This window comes from Lissotriton vulgaris, chromosome 6 (assembly GCF_964263255.1).
Source record: "Lissotriton vulgaris chromosome 6, aLisVul1.2, whole genome shotgun sequence".
Lineage (NCBI taxonomy): Eukaryota > Metazoa > Chordata > Amphibia > Caudata > Salamandridae > Lissotriton > Lissotriton vulgaris.
Genome location: NC_141694.1, coordinates 1,726,109,054 through 1,726,128,708, shown reverse-complemented (window position 1 = coordinate 1,726,128,708; position 19,655 = coordinate 1,726,109,054). Strand labels below are relative to the sequence as shown.

The 19,655-nt window shown below is 46.0% G+C and overlaps 1 protein-coding gene across 1 annotated transcript in view; it reads left to right on the top strand.

Moving 5' to 3' along the window:
• Positions 1-19,655, top strand: part of AIDA (axin interactor, dorsalization associated) — a 164,912-nt gene that overhangs the window by 50,325 nt on the left and 94,932 nt on the right. The window contains exon 2 of the mRNA XM_086927942.1: positions 10,325-10,394. Coding sequence (XP_086784068.1) covers positions 10,325-10,394 — 70 coding nt within the window. The remainder of the gene's footprint in view (positions 1-10,324; positions 10,395-19,655) is intronic.

Below are 19,655 nucleotides of genomic sequence, written 5' to 3'. Positions count from 1 at the left end.
AAGAAACCAAACATAACAACATGGCCAACTTCGCCGACAGCTCCTTAAGAGACAGATAAGAGTTGGCCGGCCAGGACAAGAACAAGTTCAGAACCAAATGAACGTCCCAAAGGACGGAGTACCTGGGCTCAGGAGGCAACGCGAGGCGAATAGCCCGCAGAAGCCGGCAAACAAAAGGATGTTCCCCTACCGGGTGGCCATCGATGTTATCGTGGCCTGCTGAAATCGCCGATCGAATAGCATTGATCGTCCTATAGGCCAAGCCTTTATCGGCTAGGTGAGCTAGGAAATTCAGCACGGGAACGAGGCCTGCGACCAAGGGATCCAAATCCCTTCGAAGACACCAACGCATCCACTTAAGCCAAGCGGAACTGTAGCGCTTCGTCGTACTATCGGCCCATGCTTTGGAGAGCAAGTGCTCAGCAGACCCCGAAAGGCCTGGGAGCGACCAGCGTCTCCTGAGAGCCTCCATGCCACGAGGCGGAGAGAGCTCTGCGTGATGAGAGGATGCGGTTCCCGATCCGGATTTGTCAGGAGCAGAGGAAACAGGGGGAGTAGGATTGGAAAATCCCAAGAAAGTTCCAGAAGAACCGGAAACCACACTTGAGACCTCCAGAGCGGTGTAACCAACACCAACTCCGCTCCCTGGCGGCGTATTTGGGCCGCCGCTCGCATTATCATGGAGAACGGGGGAAACGCAAACGGCTGTTCCCGACTCCAATCCTGCAGAAAGGCGTCCGTGGCCTCTGCCAGAGGGTCCGGCCTCCAGCTGAAAAAACGCGGCAGCTGGTGGTCGAGACGGGACGCAAACAGGTCCACTGAAAAGGGACCCCAGAGAGTTTGGACCCACCGGAAGACCTCCGGATCCAGCTTCCACTGGCTGGCGTCCCTGAGGTGCCGGGAGTGCCAGTCTGCTACTTGGTTGGACTGACCCGGTAGATATTCCGCTGTCACCGCAATGTGACGTGACAGGCAATAGTCCCAGAAGTCCTTCGCCAAGTCCGCCAAAGCGCGGGAACGAGGACCCCCTAGATGGTTCACATAGCGAACCGCCGAAATGTTGTCCATCCGTAAAAGGACACAGGCCTTGACCGAATCCTTGGTCCAACAACGGACTGCGAAGGAGCCCGCCAGGAGCTCCAAACAATTGATATGCAACCGTTGTTCTTCTGAAGACCAGGCGCCGCCGGTGGAAAAATCCCCGCACCGGGCGCCCCAGCCCGACCTGCTGGCGTCGGACTCTATGACCAGGTCCGGTGCCGAACCGAAGATCGCCTGACCATTCCATGCCTCCATGTGAGACAGCCACCAGGACATTTCCTCCTTCACTTCGTCCGTGAGGGGAACCCACTGATCGTAACTCATCCCACGACGCAAGTGCTGCGCCTTCAGACGCTGGAGCGCCCTGTAATGCAGGGGGCCTGGGAAAATCGCTTGGATGGAGGACGACAGGAGTCCTACCACCTTGGCGATAGGACGCAAGGAAGTGCGATCCTTTGCGATCGTCTGCCGAAGCAGGTGTCGAATTTTCGCGACTTTCCGACCCGGCAGGCTCAAGACCGCCTGCACCGAGTCCACCACGAAACCCAAGAAGGTGATCTTCTGAGTAGGAACCAAAACCGACTTGGAGCCGTTGATCACAAACCCCAGCCTCTGGAGAAGGTTTACGGCTTGCCGAAGCTGGCCCGCCAACACCTCCGGGCACTGCCCCATGAGGAGGATGTCGTCTAAGTACACCAACATTCTGACCCCCTGACTTCTGAGGAACTCCACTACCGGATGGAGAACTTTCGTGAAGCACCAGGGGGCCGATGACAGACCGAACAGCAGCGCGGTGAACTCGAACACCCTGCCGTTCCATAGAAAGTGAAGAAAACGACGATGCGGGGGATGGATGGGACGACTAAATAGGCATCCTTGAGATCCAGTCTCACCATCCAGTCCCGAAGGAGAAGTACGTCTCGAAGGTGGTGTATACCCTCCATCTTGAAATGTCGGTAGACCAACCACCCATTGAATTCTTTGAGATTGATCACAGGTCTCTTGCCCCCATCGGTCTTGTCCACCAAAAAGACGTTGCTGAGGAACCCGTGCGGGTGGCGCGTTGATAGGCGGATGGCCCCTTTGCGGAGCAAGTCCGAGACCTCCCCATCTATCAACAGCGTGTCGGACTCTGAAAAAACCATTGGGCGCGGGGGCACCGCTTGCGTGGGCTGGTCGTAGAATTCTATGTGGAACCCACGTACAGTTTGCAAGACCCAAGCGTCGGCAGTGAGCAATTCCCACTCCTCGTAAAAGGTTGCCAGCCTCCCCCCAATTGGAACTTGATCCAAACAAAGGACACTTACCGGGGGCATTTCCTTGTCCGGAGTTCTTCCTGAACCCTCTGCCGCCGAAGCGCTGCCCTCTGGTGGGGTAGAAGTTGTTAAAGTTGGCTGAGGTCTGGTATTGTCCTCTTCCGGAGCCTTGTCCCTTATTGGTGGTCTGCTGGCCACGGCCGATCGCGCGGCCCCTACCGCGACCGGCCCCTCCGGAGAAACGTTGGTGGAACACCCGTTTCATGCTGGATTGGGCCTTATCCAGCGACGTGAATGTGTTCACGAACTTGCCCAGCTCCCTGATGAAGGGTTCGCCAAAAAGGCCTCCCTGGGCCACCGCACCCGCCTCCGACGAGGCCAGGTCTCCCAACTTCGGGTCTAATTTGATCAGGAGCGAGCGTCACCTCTCCGTAGAAAGTGCGCAGTTGGCGTTGCCCAAGAACACTATCACCCTCTGGGCCCAATTCGAAAGCACCTCAGGGGAAATGACGGTGCCATTCACCTTCGCCTCCTCCGCCATATCGAGGATCTTCGTGGCAGGCCCAACCGCATCCAGCAGTTTATCCTGGCAGGCCCGCCAGGACCGATCGATGCCTTTCCTGGGATCCTTCATAAACTTTGCCAGGAAGGTGGCCATCTTGGCATCCAATTCCGGGGTCATGGCCACCTTGCCGTCCAGGGTTGGCCTAGGGCACTCCCCACGCAGGCAACCCCGCGCCTCCTCCAGGGGTTTGCGCAGCCTGCCCGCCACAAACTTAGCCACCGTCTCTCCCGGCGTCCAAGCCGCGGAGCGGGGGTGGACGATCTCGTCCGGATCCAGCATGCCCGACTCATCCTTTAGCATCTCCTTGGCAGAGGACGCCGGAAGCCAAGATCGGGTCGACTCCCCGTCGTCGTCGGTGTCTGGAGAGTCGTACACAGGGGAAGCGGGGGCCGTCGACACGTCTCCCGAGGCCCCAGGATCCACCAAGGGGGCAGGGGGCACTGCTGTTGCTTTTGCCAGAAAGGCGTCCCGAAGGCGCTCAAACGCGCCCCTGTCCACTCCTTGGGCCTCCGATGACGGCCCTTCCTTACAAGGCCTCTTCGGGGCGGGTGGCAACCCGCCGGACGTCCCCGGGAGATCAGGGCTCGGAGGCACGTGCGCCGATGCCAGCTTCGCGCACTCTTCCACGATGCGGGCGGAGAGGCGGTCCTCCATAGGGCCTACCACCTCCGTCACGCAGCGGTAAATGGAATTGTCCACCGCCTGGTAAAATTCGTCATCCTGCAGATAGGGGTAGGGTTCCTCTTCGTACTCCCCTTCCATCCTGAAGCACAGGGGTAAATCCGGGGCACCCTGTAGGGCGGCAGTCGAGATAAATCTCGGATATGGGCAGGCCAACTGGCTGCGATCACTTTTCGGGGCCAACTGGACTGGCAGGTGGGCTGCACCAATCCCCCAGCGCGCCGACCCTCCTCGCCGGGACCGGGTCTCCGCACCCCTCAAGCGCGCTAAGCCACACTTCGTATCAAAAAGGTGCACAAAGTTCACCCGGAGGTGTTTTACGCGGTCAGAGCCGCAATACAGACCCCAACGGGGCGTCAGGAGTAGGGATGTACAGACCCGGAGCACCAGGTGTCAGAGGGGTACGCGAGGGCTGGCTCCTGCGCAAGCAGACTCCACGGCGCGGCCCCTGCAACTGCGGAGGCGCGTCGGAGGGTCGGCGAGACGGCAGGGCGCCCCCTGGCGGCCTACTTACGCACCGCACACAAGTGGGAAAAAAAGATCGCGTAGGAACGACGGAGCGTTCCCGCGACCGGGGACTCTGTAAGGGAATAAACCATGCAATGAGTCCCCCCAACGATCGTACACACAATACAATCAAGTAAACATTGAAAGGAAAAAACATGAAAAGCACTTATCTGGCTGCGGGAGCAACGAAGAAAGAGGAGGAAGAGGAAGAGAAGACCGGATTTATAGCGGTGATGGACAGAGTGGAGGGACTATGGACTGTCGTTATACAAAGAGACTCTCGGGAGTTGTTGTTTGATTTGTTGAACGTTCCGTCAATGCTTTATGTCTGAAAGCATTTTGGTTACTATTATATATCTTTTCCTAAGCTGCTGTGGAGTCTTTATGTTAATAAAGCGAAGGAAGATATAGCATAATCTGAAGCCTCCGGTCCTGACATAGAATTGATACAGTGCCTTAAACTGTAGCCGGGGATTGTTTGCAAAAATGGGGTCTAGCAGGTGCCTGTTTTTAAGAGCAGGTCCCTGCACTTGTTTGCCCAATTGAATAGCAGCAAGGTCTAATGAGAGACCAGTTGCCCGAGTGTAGTCGGGCTCATCAAAATGAAGGTTTATTTAATAGGCTTGAGTCCAGCCTCTAGAGCTCTGTGCAATTCTAACTTTTTTCACCATGTTAGCACCTGCTTCAAGAAGGCATTATTTTATGACACAAACTTCGGTATAGTTATCCGATTCGATTGATCTTTATGTAAAAAGCTATTGGTGCTTGCACTAATCTGGCCAGGTTACTCCCAAATAATGTTCCCTGACGCAAAGTGGTGCAAAGCGCTGTTTGCACTGGGAAAAGAGCAAGTTTGAGTGCAACATATATTTTGCACTGGAAAGTAAATACCCTTGTAAGACTTTGCGCTGCTTCGCTTCACTTTACACCAGCCTAACCCCATATTAAATCTTCTTTTAAACATGCTCGGCTGTCAAATTTGAAAAAAGTTGTTTTTATGAGTTGCTTTATTAGGGAAGGAATTTGACTGCCCCACTCACTTTCCGGAAGGAGCGCTTGAAAGGCGGGCGCCATGGGCAATTGCCCGCTTCGCCCATGCATTAAAAAGTCACTGGAGCCAGAACACACTTCAAAGACGTTTACCGCTAAAGAGGTCCGAACTACGCAAATAATAGTTTAGGATCAAACTGTACCCCTCACCTCAACTGACAAAACAGCTGCTGAGACTTACTCTGAATTATGGACCATAGCCTACAAAGATCCTCAGACCCAGCAAACGGGGAGGTATTGGGTCTATCCCGGTTGAGTAGGATCGCAGAATGAGTCTTCACCCCAAAATCCTGTACGTAATGCAAACCCTTCCGCTTCAGCGCACCCCAAGGGCTTTGTCAAATTGCGAAAACTGTTAAAGTTTTTTCGCCTGGGAGGGCAAAAAGCATCGGTTGCTAAAAAAGTATGCATGCCTGTCTCAGGAGGAGGGTGGACTAGGAATCCCCAACCTCACCACTACTATGTAGCGGACCAACTCTGATAAATTGTGGAGTGGAACAGGACTGAATCGGAGATGCAATGGTGCTTCGCTGGGGTACACATCTGGAAAGGCTGGGGCTAAGAAAGTCAGACTCTAACCGGCGTTATTTGAAGGGTCGGAGTCGGAGGGAAGAGTCGAGATAGTGGTGCCGGACTAGTCGGACAGGTGTTCTGTCTCTACCGATGATCGGGTGTGGCGACAGGACGACGTTAATTATTTGTTCTTTAATGCTCTCATTCTCACACGACGATGAGTGACCGTGACGAGTCGACGCACCGCTCACTGACTCACTCTCCCAGTGAGGCGGGTCGGAGCGTGACCACAGCACCGTGACGCGTCACTGAGCGGCTAAATTGCGCACTGCGCACGGCGCGGGGGCTGTCCCAGGGCCATCACTCACGCCGTCGTGGGCTAAGATTGACGGCCCTGGGACCCAACTGCTGGCTGGCTGGCTGCCTGGGCAACTTGTGAAACCAAACTAACTGTAGTGTAAACAACAACAACGCTCACGCGTCGCTGCCATTTGATTGCCCGGAGGCCGCCAAATCCTGCCAGGGGGCCGCCAGTGATCCAAGTTCCGATCCAATCCTCGGCTTGTCCGTCGGTCGTCGTGTCGGCCCCTGGGGTTTGGTGGCCCTGTGCAGGTGCACAGTTTGCACATGCCTAGGGCCGGCCCTGCGTTCAGCCCCTTCCTAAGCTGCACGGCCGCTTCCCCGCCGTCATTTTATAGGCCTGAGTCCAACCACTATAGCGCTGATCTGTTTGGCAACTCTATGGTTATGGAGTTTAAAAAAAAAATGCTCCGTGCAATTCTAACTTTCCCCCACAGTCCTAAAACTATTCTAAAAGACAGATATTCCCCCGAAACAGTTTAAAAATGATTCACTCTTAAAAAGCAGTAACACAATTGCTGCTTCGCAGTACAGCCTTTTCCCCATGGGATGTATGACTGCACCACGCATTCTACTGTCCCGCAATGCATTTTAACAGGGCCTTTACAACATGAATGCCATTACCACGCTTAACCTTTACTGTGCATGGTTTTACAACGATTTTGCCTTTACCATGCATGCCTTTACAACGAAATTCGTTGTAACAGCAGGTAAGTATAGAAACAAAATATATATGTATATATATATATTTGTGGTAAAGGCATATGCTTTGTATAAAACGTTCAGGTAGGTACAAACACTTGTGTGTGTGTCTGTGTCCTTAAAGCCCCTCAACCCATACCCACCTTCAAGCCTAAAAATTACCGCCTAAAGTAAAGGCATATATGTTGTAAAACCCTGCACGGTAATGACATTCGCATTGTAGCGGCATGCGTGGTAACGGCCGCGTTGTAAAGGCTGTTTCCCTTTTCCAAGCCACTGCATATGGAGTGGGGAGACTGTTGGTGCTTGGGTGTGTATTTTAGGGAACATGGGGACTTTTAATGCTGCAACAAAGATGCAGAGGGACTCCATATGAGTGACTTCAATGGCAAATGGTGATAGAAGGTGATGGTCCTTCCACATTCCAGTCCCCTAGTTCTAAAACGAAAGAAGTTTGCCACTGATATCCGTTTTGAATAAGGACAGAGTGATTAAAACGGGATGCAATTTTTCCTAAGATGGCGGTTAATTGTAAAGATATCTTCACATATTTTGAATATGGTTTTAAATAAGTAAAAATCAGGAGAGGGAGGGAAGAGGGAAGCGGAGGTAGTAACTCACCCTCTTTGTATACAGGGTCACAATTGCGAGAGAGTCCCCTTTGAGTCATCTAGGATGGGCCCACTAGATAAAGGGGAAAAACCTTTTTATTTAAAGGAACTCTTACTCACTGGATGTTATCCAGTGACGTGCATCTTCGAGTTCTTCCTGACTCTCCTTACAAGGAGAACTTATTTAAGCAAAAGGGTGCGGGTTCTACAGGAGTTAATCTTTAAAATTGCCTAGGCAGTGCCCAAATCAGTATTTATTCACTGGTCCGTCTGGTGAGCTTAAAAACGTAGGAAAACAGGCTAGTTGGATTTGCCATAATTCCTTGGCCCTTAAGTGTGATAAACTAGTTTCTGCCACCTACTCCAATCCAGTGGCTTTCATCAGGATCAGTATGTCCTTATTAATAATATCTATTGGGAAAGGGTGGTTCGCTATTTATTTTATCATTCATATCATGCCACACACGTACCTGGTACACTACTGTAATAACCTTTATTGGATGGGGGTCCACTTACTTAGTGGACGTCTGGTGCCGCATGCAGGCTCCGAAGACTTGGTCTTGGGGATAGTGGGGACCCATGATGACTGTGTAACTATTGTGCACACTTGCCTCTGGAGATCCCTTAGGGGCACCAGGCATCCACTAAATAAGTGGACTCACTTCCAGAGCAAAATACTTTAATGCTTGGTGCAGTATTCTGCTGCAGATCTAGTGCTTCCCTGTCAGACTCTGCCTAAAGTGCTGTATAAATGGCCTTCAATAAGAATCTTTGTTGCAGCACTGTCTGTCTTGCTGTGTAGGAGTTTCTAGCTGTAAACTTTATTACTTTGAAAGGGCATGGCTCCGAGATACCAGTGGTGAATATCCATATTGCCCAATAACTGCGGACTGCTTCAGAACCTAAAATAACTTTCAACACATCTTGTGGGCTAGGGTTACTGTAGTATATTTCTGCGACGGTACAAGAGCAGAAGGAATATAATGCGTTTAGAAATGGTAGTACTTAAAAGGAAAAAGAGAATTTTTGACATGCTTTGCCCAGTAAGAGAAATTGACTCCTTATTCTCTTTTGAAGCTTTTTTGTTTTTGTTTCAGGGGTTATTCAAATACCGTGATTAAGAATGGGACCCCAAGGACTCGTCGCTGAGCATGCTTGTCTGGTTCAAATGAGGGCCAGTTTGAAATATTGTCCTATAGAGTTTGCCTATGGATCACCATAAGGACCCTGCACAGGATTTCCTTTCAAGCTCATTTCTTTATTTCCATTGCTAATTTATTTCGTTATACTCCTTTGTGTCACCTGGCAGTCAAAGGGTTCTTGCTTGACTAGCACTCCCCAATTTGGAAATCCACTTGACCTTCTGCAGATTTAAACTATAGCCACCACCTTTTCTTATCTGCCTGTCACCTATTGGGCAACCTATTTTAATAAAAAATGTGTCTTTCTCCTCCTCCTACACACTATAATCCAGCAACATGTATCACACTTGATCTCATCTGTTATTGTTTGCACATGTTTGCATGCTGTATGTTGAATTGTTATAATTAATTCTAAATGAAACCCTATGCTAATCTGTTCCTTGAAATTAATTCGTTGAACAGCATACTCATTACCAGATTGTGCTATTGATTCAATTTTTTGTACACAGTCAGTATAATTTTTGCATTTTTAGAACTTAGTTGGAAGCCATTTAAAATTCTGTTTGTTCATTGACACTATCACATAGAAAAATAATTTTGGCTCCTGTTACAGTCTTGGAGTAGATGACCTTTTCCAAATGACCTTTCAATAATAGTCATAAGTTGCAGACATCCGATATTTTTGTGAAATATTCAATACATAAATGAGCCCTTGTAATTTACATAGTAAGGTGAATGAATCCCACAAACGGCTTGTGCTCATATCTCAAACATAACTGCATTAATTGAAAGTTCATGAACTTGTTTGCACTTATGTGCCCAGTCATAATTAGAATTTTTCATCCTTTCAGACAATTCGGTAAATTTGTATGCTCCTATTGAGCCTGCTCACCACAACCATGTGGTTCCAAACTATCCAGGGAGTAAGCAGCACGATCCATCTGAAAAAAACCTTATGATTGCTTTTCTTAAATATCCATGCATAGTTTTATGCCATTTCTGAACCTAATTCAATGTGGAGTTTCTCTTTGGGGTTTTAAAATCTCCAACAGCAAAACTAGTTTTGATTGTTGAAATTTCTGATCCTCAATGCAATGGCGAAACCATTGAGTACATAGCATGTGTACTCGTCCTAAATCGTATGATATTTCTTTAAGTTGTGTGGTGTGACACTGGCACCTTAGCCTATAATGACACTTTACAAGACTTGAACCGTAGTACTGGGTAGAATAGAAGGGTGAGGCTTTCATATACGAAACCCACATCACATGCAACATTCTAAGCAAAATATTAAGGTGATGTTTAAATGTCCATGCACGCCACAAAGGGTCCACTCTTACCTGGATGCAGGCTGCCCAGGGTCCAGTGCATAGGTAAGACTCCTTTCTGGGAAATGTAATAGTATTGCCTCCGAACCAAACTATTAGGTGGATGGAATGCCAGAGCAAGGAGATAATGACAAATTAATAGCTCTGAACAACTCAGAAAAAAGGAGACACTAAAGAGTTTCAACACTGTGTTGTGTGAATTCAGAATCCAGTATGGCTAAGCATCAATGTGTACTGCATGAAACACATGCACTGTATGGAGCGTTTTCCGCCAAGTGCTCAGAACGGGTTCAAGAGGCGTTTAACTTTTCATTCGTTTTTCATTTTCATTATTATAACCTGGTCTGTCCATATTTGCAGTAATGTATATAATACACTCTTGTAATGCACTTCCTGTTATCCTATCGGTCACAGTTTGATATGATTTTGGTGCACCTACTAAGTAACTCGTTAACAAATAAAATTAATACACCGGGCTATTGTTTAAAATCTTGAATTAACACTTGGTTGCTGCAGTGCTTTTTTTAAGCCAGTGTACAGATGGTTTTATATATTTTTTTCCTGCTAGATTGGCAAGGCATTTGCAGAAGGAAGCTCAGTCTCAGACTAACCCGAATGAATTCACAGAAGATCAGAAGGTGAGTCAGTGATATAAATGAGTTTCTTTATATAGCAGATTATCACAAATTATTACCAACAAGGAAAGCAATGATTTCGCTCATAGCTGCTCATATTTGTACCAGGCATCACTAATATGGGTAGTCAATACCCTGCTGCTCTCCTACAATACAGAACATAGAATGGTGTTCATCCGACACCTGGAAATCATTCACTGTGCTTCAATAAAATCGAAAGTTTTGTCAACATCACATGATCTTTGAAAAATACTAAAAACTCCTGGTTTCTCAGATTATTCAGTGTGCTTAGGAAGGATAAATAAGAAAGCCCCAAAAAAGGAGAAATCCTCTTCTGTATCTCAAAATGTATCACCTACACCGGTCTATCTCCACAACTTGCAAAGCCGCCATTCTATTCCTGCCACATTTTATTTGATCTTAATCCACAAACTTTATTAATATACCTCTTGCATGTCAGTTCATCCCTGCTATGTAATGTTGAATTGCTTCTTTAATAATCTAGATATAGTTTACTGAAAATTAGTTTCTAAAATCTAACCCATTTTAGATTTTAGTTCACCACAGGTGCAAACCAGAAGTGCATTCCACTTCTACCTTAAAGACAGAAGCAGTGGCAGCTATAGTTTGGATTATTCATCTGTATAAAGTGGATTTGACTGATCCATTCAAATAAAATTATGAGGAAGAATTGGTTTGCTTCCAGCGTTAAGGGTGCTCTATCTATCCATTTCTGCTCATCAAGAGGATTCTCTAATTTACTCCCTGATCAATGTTTTTAAAGGGGCATAAGAAGTAAAATCCTCCTAGGCTAAGTCAGTCTCTAATTGCTTCACAATTCACTTTAAACAATTACCTCATGGCTGAAGATTCTCTGATTAAATTGCTGGTTGTTCTAGTCACAGCATGAACTTTATGAATCCTGGACCAGCCTTGCCTAATCTAAAGTAACAATATGTAAATGATGCATCCAATATACATGCCATACTAATCAGATCAATTCCACCTTAATTGACTCCCTGGGAAAGACCAAGGAACACAAAAAAAACTTAAGACAATTTTCCCAGTGCCTTCTCCGATACCACGTCCATTCTTTCCCCAAGGTAAAGCCCAGTATAATAATACAGGTACAAATTTAGCCTTAAGCACTGTATGAATTTAGACCACAGTAGTGCTTTTAAATGTAATTTTCTAAGTGTGTGATGCCAGAAAGTGGCTTTTAATTTCACAACAATAATTTTTGTTTTAGGATGTTATTTTATCTTTCCACAATGCCAGGTAATTGTCTTCTTGTTCTAATGTTGCCTCCCCTAACCTCCTGCTGTATATTATTTCTGTTTTGCTCACATTAACCGCCACAGGTACCTTTTGGAGTATAATAGTGGTGGACCAGAATGACTTGTCCTTTGCTTCCATTGAGAAGAATCTGTGGGATGAATGTATTAAGGCTGAATAATGGACTTATATGATCTTAAAATTATGGGAACCTGAATTTAAAGATGGAGAGACTTCTGAAAACCATATATTTCATCAGAATAAATCCTGAGGAAACTAGATGTTCTCTTCACGATGCCCAGATTTGAGGTTGCACTCCCTCAATGGAAAGTTTCTCACTTTATTTTCAGAAAGCATCCAACTTACATCCCCATATAGCCTCCCTGGCCTGACTTGTTTTGATTCCTTTGTGAATCTCTTCAGAGGCCACGTGTCAGCAGCTTGAAACAAAACCCTACATTTTCCCGCTTGAGCTTTTATTTCATTGGCTTGACTTTTTTTGCTCCCTCCTGAATTGAGACACATCATTATTTCACTGGTGTGCTCTGGGAGATGTAGTTACTAATGTTTATTTTGATTACCCTCCAGTGGGTGTGTCTGCTGTCACGCACTGTGAGGATACTATCAGAGTAGCCTCTAGCCCTGAGTCGTGTCAACATATCTTTGAGACAGGAATCAAAGTCATTATGAGAGCTACAAATCCTCTTCAGTCTTAAAATCTCCCTATACGGTATGCTTGCAATTGTATGTTTAGGATGCATACTAGACGCATGGAGAGTTGCATTTCCTGCAGTGATTTTCGTATGCAGGGTCGTATTGATCTTAGAGTCTGAGATGTAGACTTCCACATCAAGGAACTGTATTATCTGTTTATCAATATGGGCAGGGAACTTCAGATTGAGAGAATTATTATTCATATGTTCTACAAAAGATAAGGCCTCCTCCTTAGTCCCTTTCCATGCTATAAAGATATCTTCTATATATCTCAAATAGCATTTGACATTGTTATTCATCCATTGATGGAGATCAGCGGCAAGGACCTGCTCCTCCCACTAGCCTACGTGCAAGCACGCAGAGCTGGGGGAGAAACAGGCCCCCATCGCTACTCCTCTCAGTTGTTTGAAAATCTGCTTGCCAAAAAGAAAGTAATTATTGTTGAGGCACCACTCTGAGACACACGATAACTGTATTGGTCTCATAAAGGGCGATTGGTATTTGGCCAGGAAATGTTTGATGGCGGAGAGGCCCTGTGTATGATCAATGCTAGTATATAGCGCTTCTACATCTAGTGAGATAAGCCACATATCTAAATCCCAATTGATGTGTTGTATCTTGACTAAAAAGTTGCTAGTATCTTGTACAAAGCTGGGTAAGTTTTTCACTATATCTTGAAGAAAAAAGTCTGTGTATTCTCCTGCTTTTTCTCCCATACTTTTTATAGCCGATATAATTGGCCTCCCCGGCACTGGTCTAATGGCTTTATGAATTTTGGGGATTAAGTAAAGGGCTGGTAATACAGGGAACTCAACATACATAAACTTATATTCCTCAAAGGAAATGAGTCCTTCTCTTCTCCATTGCCCCAGCATTTTGTTTAGAATTTCTTTAGCATTGTCATAGTCTTTGGATGTCTTTTTTTTTTTTTGTAGCAAAGGGGTCACTTAATTGTCTTGTAGCTTCGTTCACATAATATACTTTAGGCCAAATGACCAGGTTGCCCCCTTTGTCCGAATTTTTGATTACTATTTCATGATTTTCTCCCAATTTTTTCATTAATTTCACATTCCCTTTTTTTAAGTGAGTGGTTTTCTTTTGTCTCTTATTATTGGTCCTTAAGTATAATTTTTTGATATCGTTAGTGACGCAATCGTGGAACACATCAATCGCGTCCTTAGGCATTACAGGCATAAATTTGGATTTCCATTTAAAGGGAGTCAGCCCAGCTCCCTTTTGTGAGATCGAAATTTTACTCCGCCTATATATATTCACTGAAAAAACCATAGGTTTGACACTCGTTATAGTTAGGAAATAGCATTTAAAAAAACCTTTGAAATTCACTGAAAAAAACATAGGTTTCACACCAGTTATAGTTAGTTGAACATTTTACTCCTACATAACCATTGAAATTCCCACGTTATAGTTAGTTGGACTCACTATAACTTGCGCGCCCGCAATCCACTGCTGATGATGTCACATATTACAAAATTCATGACATGGTCAGTGACCTCACTGATGACATCTCAAATTACATCACTTTGAGAGCCCACCCGCAAATACAGCTTCAGGAATGCCACCTTGATCCGGCATGTGGCGAGGAGGCACCCTAATAACTTCGCAAGGGAGAGCACCAGGGACCTGGCACGCAATCCCCCAAGAGATGGCGGCAGCACCTCCACCAGAGCAGCAACGCCTTCTGGAAGAGCAGCAGCACATTTAATCCCCAATATACAGCCTGTCTTCAGAGATTTGAAAATCGTCTGCAAACACTGTGACAAACTGCTCTGCTATGGGGGGCAGAGCATTGAACTTTTTGTTTGCAAAAAGGAGGACCACCGCTGCTCTACCTAATCCTAATTTTTCTCCTTTTTTTTGCTCCTGTTGAGCAGTTTTGCTTTCCCTGGTTTTGTTTTTGTCCTGAAAAAATACAAAAACATTTTAAAATTGTTCGAAAAAGTATAAAAAAATTTTAAAAACTAAAAAAGAAGAAAAAAAAGTTCTTATCAGAACTACCTCCAATTCTCCAAAAAGAGCTATATTCCTTACATATTGTGTCATTCTTTTTTTCAATGAATGTGTACTGCATAAATGAATGGATAAAATGACTGAATGAAGGGGAGAAAGGGACTGAGGGAACAAATGACAGAAGGGGAGTGAATGAGGGTGAGTTGATGACAGTGAGGGATGGAAGGTGAGTAAAGGGGGAGTCACAGAGTGAGGGGATTGAGGGAGTGAGGGTAAGACAGAAGGGGAGTGAGGGAAGAGGAGTGAGGAAGTGAGAGGACAGAGGGAGTGCGAGTAGGAGTGAGTGAAGTGGAGTAAGGTGAGTGAGGGAAGGAGAATCGGTGAGGGAGCGAAGGAAGGGAACAGAGGAAGAGGACTGAAGCACTCTAAATTCTTATTTTACTCTAATTTTTTTAACTTTTTTTCCCCGTGGTGCGCTCAGGGTACGCATACCTGTAAACGCCCATTTATGCTCACCCTGAGCTTACTCCGCGAAATGTAAAAAAATAAATACATTGTTTTTTTGCCCTTTGTGGTCCTTCTAGGCCCCCCTGAGAGAACCTAGGGAGTCTCTACCCTGCCCCCTTTCAACGTTTTCCCCTTTTATTCTTCACCTCTTGTGTCTCTACCGAGACACAAAATGGCGGACTCTCCAGACTGTTTTGAATGTTGACAGACACCCGAGAGCCAATAAGCTTTCCGCTCGCGCACTTCCGTGGCGCACCGGGTGCGCTTACCGGTACGCGTACCCAAAGCGCTCGAAGCGTGCATGTAGATATATATTTTTTTAAGTTAATTTTCATAAAAACCACTGGAGCGATTTTAACCAAATATGGAAAAGGTCCTACTGCGTACCAGTCCCTACCTTTTTGCCAAGTTTGGTGTCATTCCGTTCAGCGGTTCGGGCTGTAGCCGTGTCTAATCGTCCTATGGAAATTAACATGGGGAAAACACGTTTTGGAACCTCCCTTCTTTCCCGCCCCCGCTTCACGAATACCCCCCCACCCCCGACACTTTCAGGGAAGGAGCGGAGCGTAAAGGGCCATCTTCTTTGAGAAATTCACAAAGATTCATCCACCGACGCCAAAGTTATTCCCAATAGAATGTTGCGGAATTCCTATGGAAACTAGGTCCTAACTAGAACTACCTACTGGCGACCGCCAGTAGGTGATATATTATATATATTGAAAAAGTTTTATATAGCGCCAACTTGATCCCAAAGGATATCAGAGTGCTTTACAATTTGAGGCAAAGGTAACTAATCAGAACATTAGTCTAACATGGGGAATCTAATGGGCATTGAATCAACGAGTACTAATATAACCGCTCAATATAACCTGAGTGCACGAGTAGGAATGGGCTATGCGCGCTCAACCGGGAAATCAAATAGCATTCTTCAATGTCCACAGAACAGAAGTATAAGAGCAGGACTATTGGCATTTCAGTGCAACAAGGAGAGAAATTAAGGGAGTTTTTCTGGTAAACTGGGGGCTGCACACCATGAACAAGACATATGCCACTTCCTCACTCTACACACTCTGAACTATGCTATGCGCATCTTCCTCCGTGACCAGCTCACATTCAGCTCACATTCAGTGATGCTGCACACCCTCAGCAATGCCAGACCTATTTTTCACAAAGCTCAACAATGTCCATTGAAGTCTTTCACACTTTGTACCTGCCGGTGTATGTGCAGGCCTTGACACTTCATACCAGCCTCTCAAGATGCAGGCCTGGCTGTCTGCTCACCCCCTCCCCTGCCACACTCTGTATGTATGTATGTATGTATGTATATATAACCGTGAAACAACTGCAGTAGCTTTGTCGTCTCTCCTACCCAGCAATCACAGACACGGACCAGCAAAATAGATGCAAGCTAATTTATTGCGTGCTCTTAAGTCGCCATAACATTTCACCTCCAGCACATGACAATGTGAACCTGTAGAAACACTGTATTTAAAGTAACTGTGCAAAAAAGGTAGCATCATGTGGTATAATGATGGGCTAAACATAGAAGACAACAATCTGAGGATGGAGTCGATGCCCATGCGCACTACGGTCTAAGGGAGGAGTCACCCAGCAGACTAAGACTCTTCCAAGACCACAACAAAGTGTAATCATCCGGGCCCACCACCAGATGGTAATCTAATGCAACAGTGTGTGGTTCTGATGCCCTACATGCCAACAACAGATGCATACTGGTAAGTAGCATTTTCCTTTTGTGACGCATTTGTTGTAATACTACATAGACTCGGTTTATCCTGCAAAGTTTGCTAGGTAATGTACAAAATAACGCTCCTGTGCAAAACATCGCACTGTAAACATTTGTATACCTTGGTATGCAGTGCAAATTAGCAAGATAATCTGAATAGTTATCCTCCAGATATAACTAAAATGCCATTTTATAAAGTAAATACTTGTCCTTGTACCGATTAATGGCAGAAAGTACTATTTGAAGTGTTGGAAGTTGCAAAAATAGTGTTAGTTAGCACAGAATAATGCTTATGCTCCCTGGTTGCCTCCCATATTTACTGGAAGCCATACAACCAATGTGCAAATATCGCCGATATATACACATTATTATATTAAAGTGCTTATCGTTGCTTTATACAATCCTTGAAATAGGTATTTCAAAACCTATATATTGATTAAAAATATTCGTGGATAAATCCACATTTCAATATAAGTCCTAAGGATAGTGCACTAAGGAGCCAAACCTTGCCCACCCTGTGTTAACACTCTTGCATGGGCTACTTGAAACAGACACTGTCTTGAAGAATCAATTTGTCCTATATTAACTGATCTTGATGTCCAATTCCAACTAGAAGTTTAAATGTCTGCTCCTGTCAAAAATAAAGGTTGCTCAATATTAGAATAGTACTAAATAGCTGTCTAGCCATTTCTTGGACAAACCATTCTAATCAACAATGGGATAAATCCCTTGCATTGTAAAAATGTCTATTCACCCATCTTATCCTAACACACATGATCAGTTCAAAATGTGTGATAAAGTGCCAAGTCGTGCATAATGTTAAAATTAAATGTTACTGAAACAAATCACTAAAAACACACGGGAAAAAGAGTAAAACCTCAGACTGACTGCGCGGTGGACTGAGCCCAGTCCCACTCATCATGCAGCCTGTAAAAACGTAGGTACCTGATAATTTTTTTTTGTAACTTTTTATTGAATAAGAAAAAACAAACCAGGCAAATACACAATACAGTTGGATATCAGTCCGGACGAGAGGGAGGAATAGAATACCATACAGTAGGATGCTCAAGTCAAATTAGGGGACGGGAGCAGGGGAGAAACAAATACAAAATCAATCACTTCATGTCGTTTACAAGGAATGGCAGGTTAGGGGGAAAGTGGAACTTCAGGGACCTCAGCGAGGGGAGGAGTGCAAATGTCTCCACGGTAAGTATTCCAATGGCCCCACACCTTACCCCATTTCCTGGGTCTTCCCCGTGATATATAGACTGTTTTCTCCCTGAACATGCAGCAGTCAATATTTTCCATCCAAGCCTCAGTCGTGGGGGACCTGGGAGAGCCCCACAACTGCGCTATATCCCTCTTTGCTACCATATTTCCTAGGGTTGCCCATTGTGTCTGTGGGACATTATAGTCATTTGGTTCCCAAATATTGAGGAGACAACGTTTGGCCTCGGGCAACAAATCAACGCCGGTTGCCTCCCTCATCTTATCGTGCATACCCATCCAAAAAGTGGCTATTGCTGGACGCTCCCAGATTATATGTAGGAACGTCCCAAGCCGCCCACAACCTCGTTTATGAAGACCATTCTTTTTTGTAACCCATTTTAACCAAATGTGGGCCAGTAACTTAGACTCTATGCAAAATCTTCAGTTGTACAAATCGGAAACGGGCCTGAATCGCGACCTCCTTGGGAGAAGAGATAGCTGATTGCCAATCTTCATCGACTAACTAGAGACCGTTCCGGGTCCACAGCTCCCGGAGGGACACCAGCAAGTCAGTCCTACCATTAATTGCTTTTTATAAATCAAGGAAATCGTACTATCTGGCACATGACCATCCAATATTCTATCCTCCAGTGGAGAAGACACCGGAATGCCGGCGCTATCAGAGAAAAGCGAAGTCAAGGCATGATGTACCTATGCGTATCGAAAATATTCCCTGTCGCTCAGGTCGTACTCCGCCTTCAATTCCTCAAAAGTCTTAAACTTGCCTTTCACTCAGAGGTTACCCACCGTACTAATACCAATCATGTCCCATTTTTCGTATCCCTTCGTTTTCCACAGGTTACCTAGCTTCTCGGAGGCAAAAAGCGGGGTGGCACGGGTCAGTCGATCCCTCCACCCCATTGCGTCATTAGCACTGTGCCAGGCCCGAACCGCAATCTTTGTGGGCCCGGAAAGTTTCCTTCTACCCAAACGAGAATAAAGCGCTCTATAGTAATCACCCCCGGCAATTCCCATTTATCCAAGGCAAACGCTGGGTTTATTCCGGGGCCGTACATACTGTGGTTGATGGCCCCCAGATGGGACGCCCAATAGTACCGCTTAATATCAAGGAGGGCGATGGCACCGTCATACCATGGAAGCTTCAACTTGGCGAGGGCGGTATGTGAACGCCCATCCCAGATTAACTTTCTCTGAAGACCCTCGATGGCACGAAAATAGCTCGCAGAAATCACATCAAAAGTGTTCTGGAGGGCATACAAAAATCTCGGTAGCGACCTCATCTTAAAAAGCGCAGCACGGCCGAGCGGCGAGAGCGGCAGCTTACGCCAGCGCTCTACGTCTGATTTTAATCTGGTTAACGATGGGAGCAAATTTTGCTCATATCGAGAAACCAGGTTTAACGAAACATAGACCCCGAGATACTTAAAAACAGTCTGTACGACCTGAATGGGGCAACCACGCGGCAGCAGAGGGACGTCTCCCGATAGGACATATAAGCAAGACTTAGTCCAATTAATAACCAGACCTGAGTTCTTCCCGAAGGAGGCGAGGACATCGAACAAAACGATCAAAGACTTCCGGGGGGAAGTCAGGTACAACAATATGTCGTCCGCGTAGAGTGAAATACGGTCCTCAAGGTCAGGGGCCCACCGGATACCCTTCATTGACGGTTCCCATCTAATCCATGCATCAAGAGGCTCAAGAGCCAGGGCAAACAAGAGCGGAGATAATTGACAACCTTGTCTCGTGCCCCTGCCGAGACCATAGGGCTCAGAGACCCTACCATTCACAACCACTTGTGCCAGCGGTTCCTCATACAGGAGTTT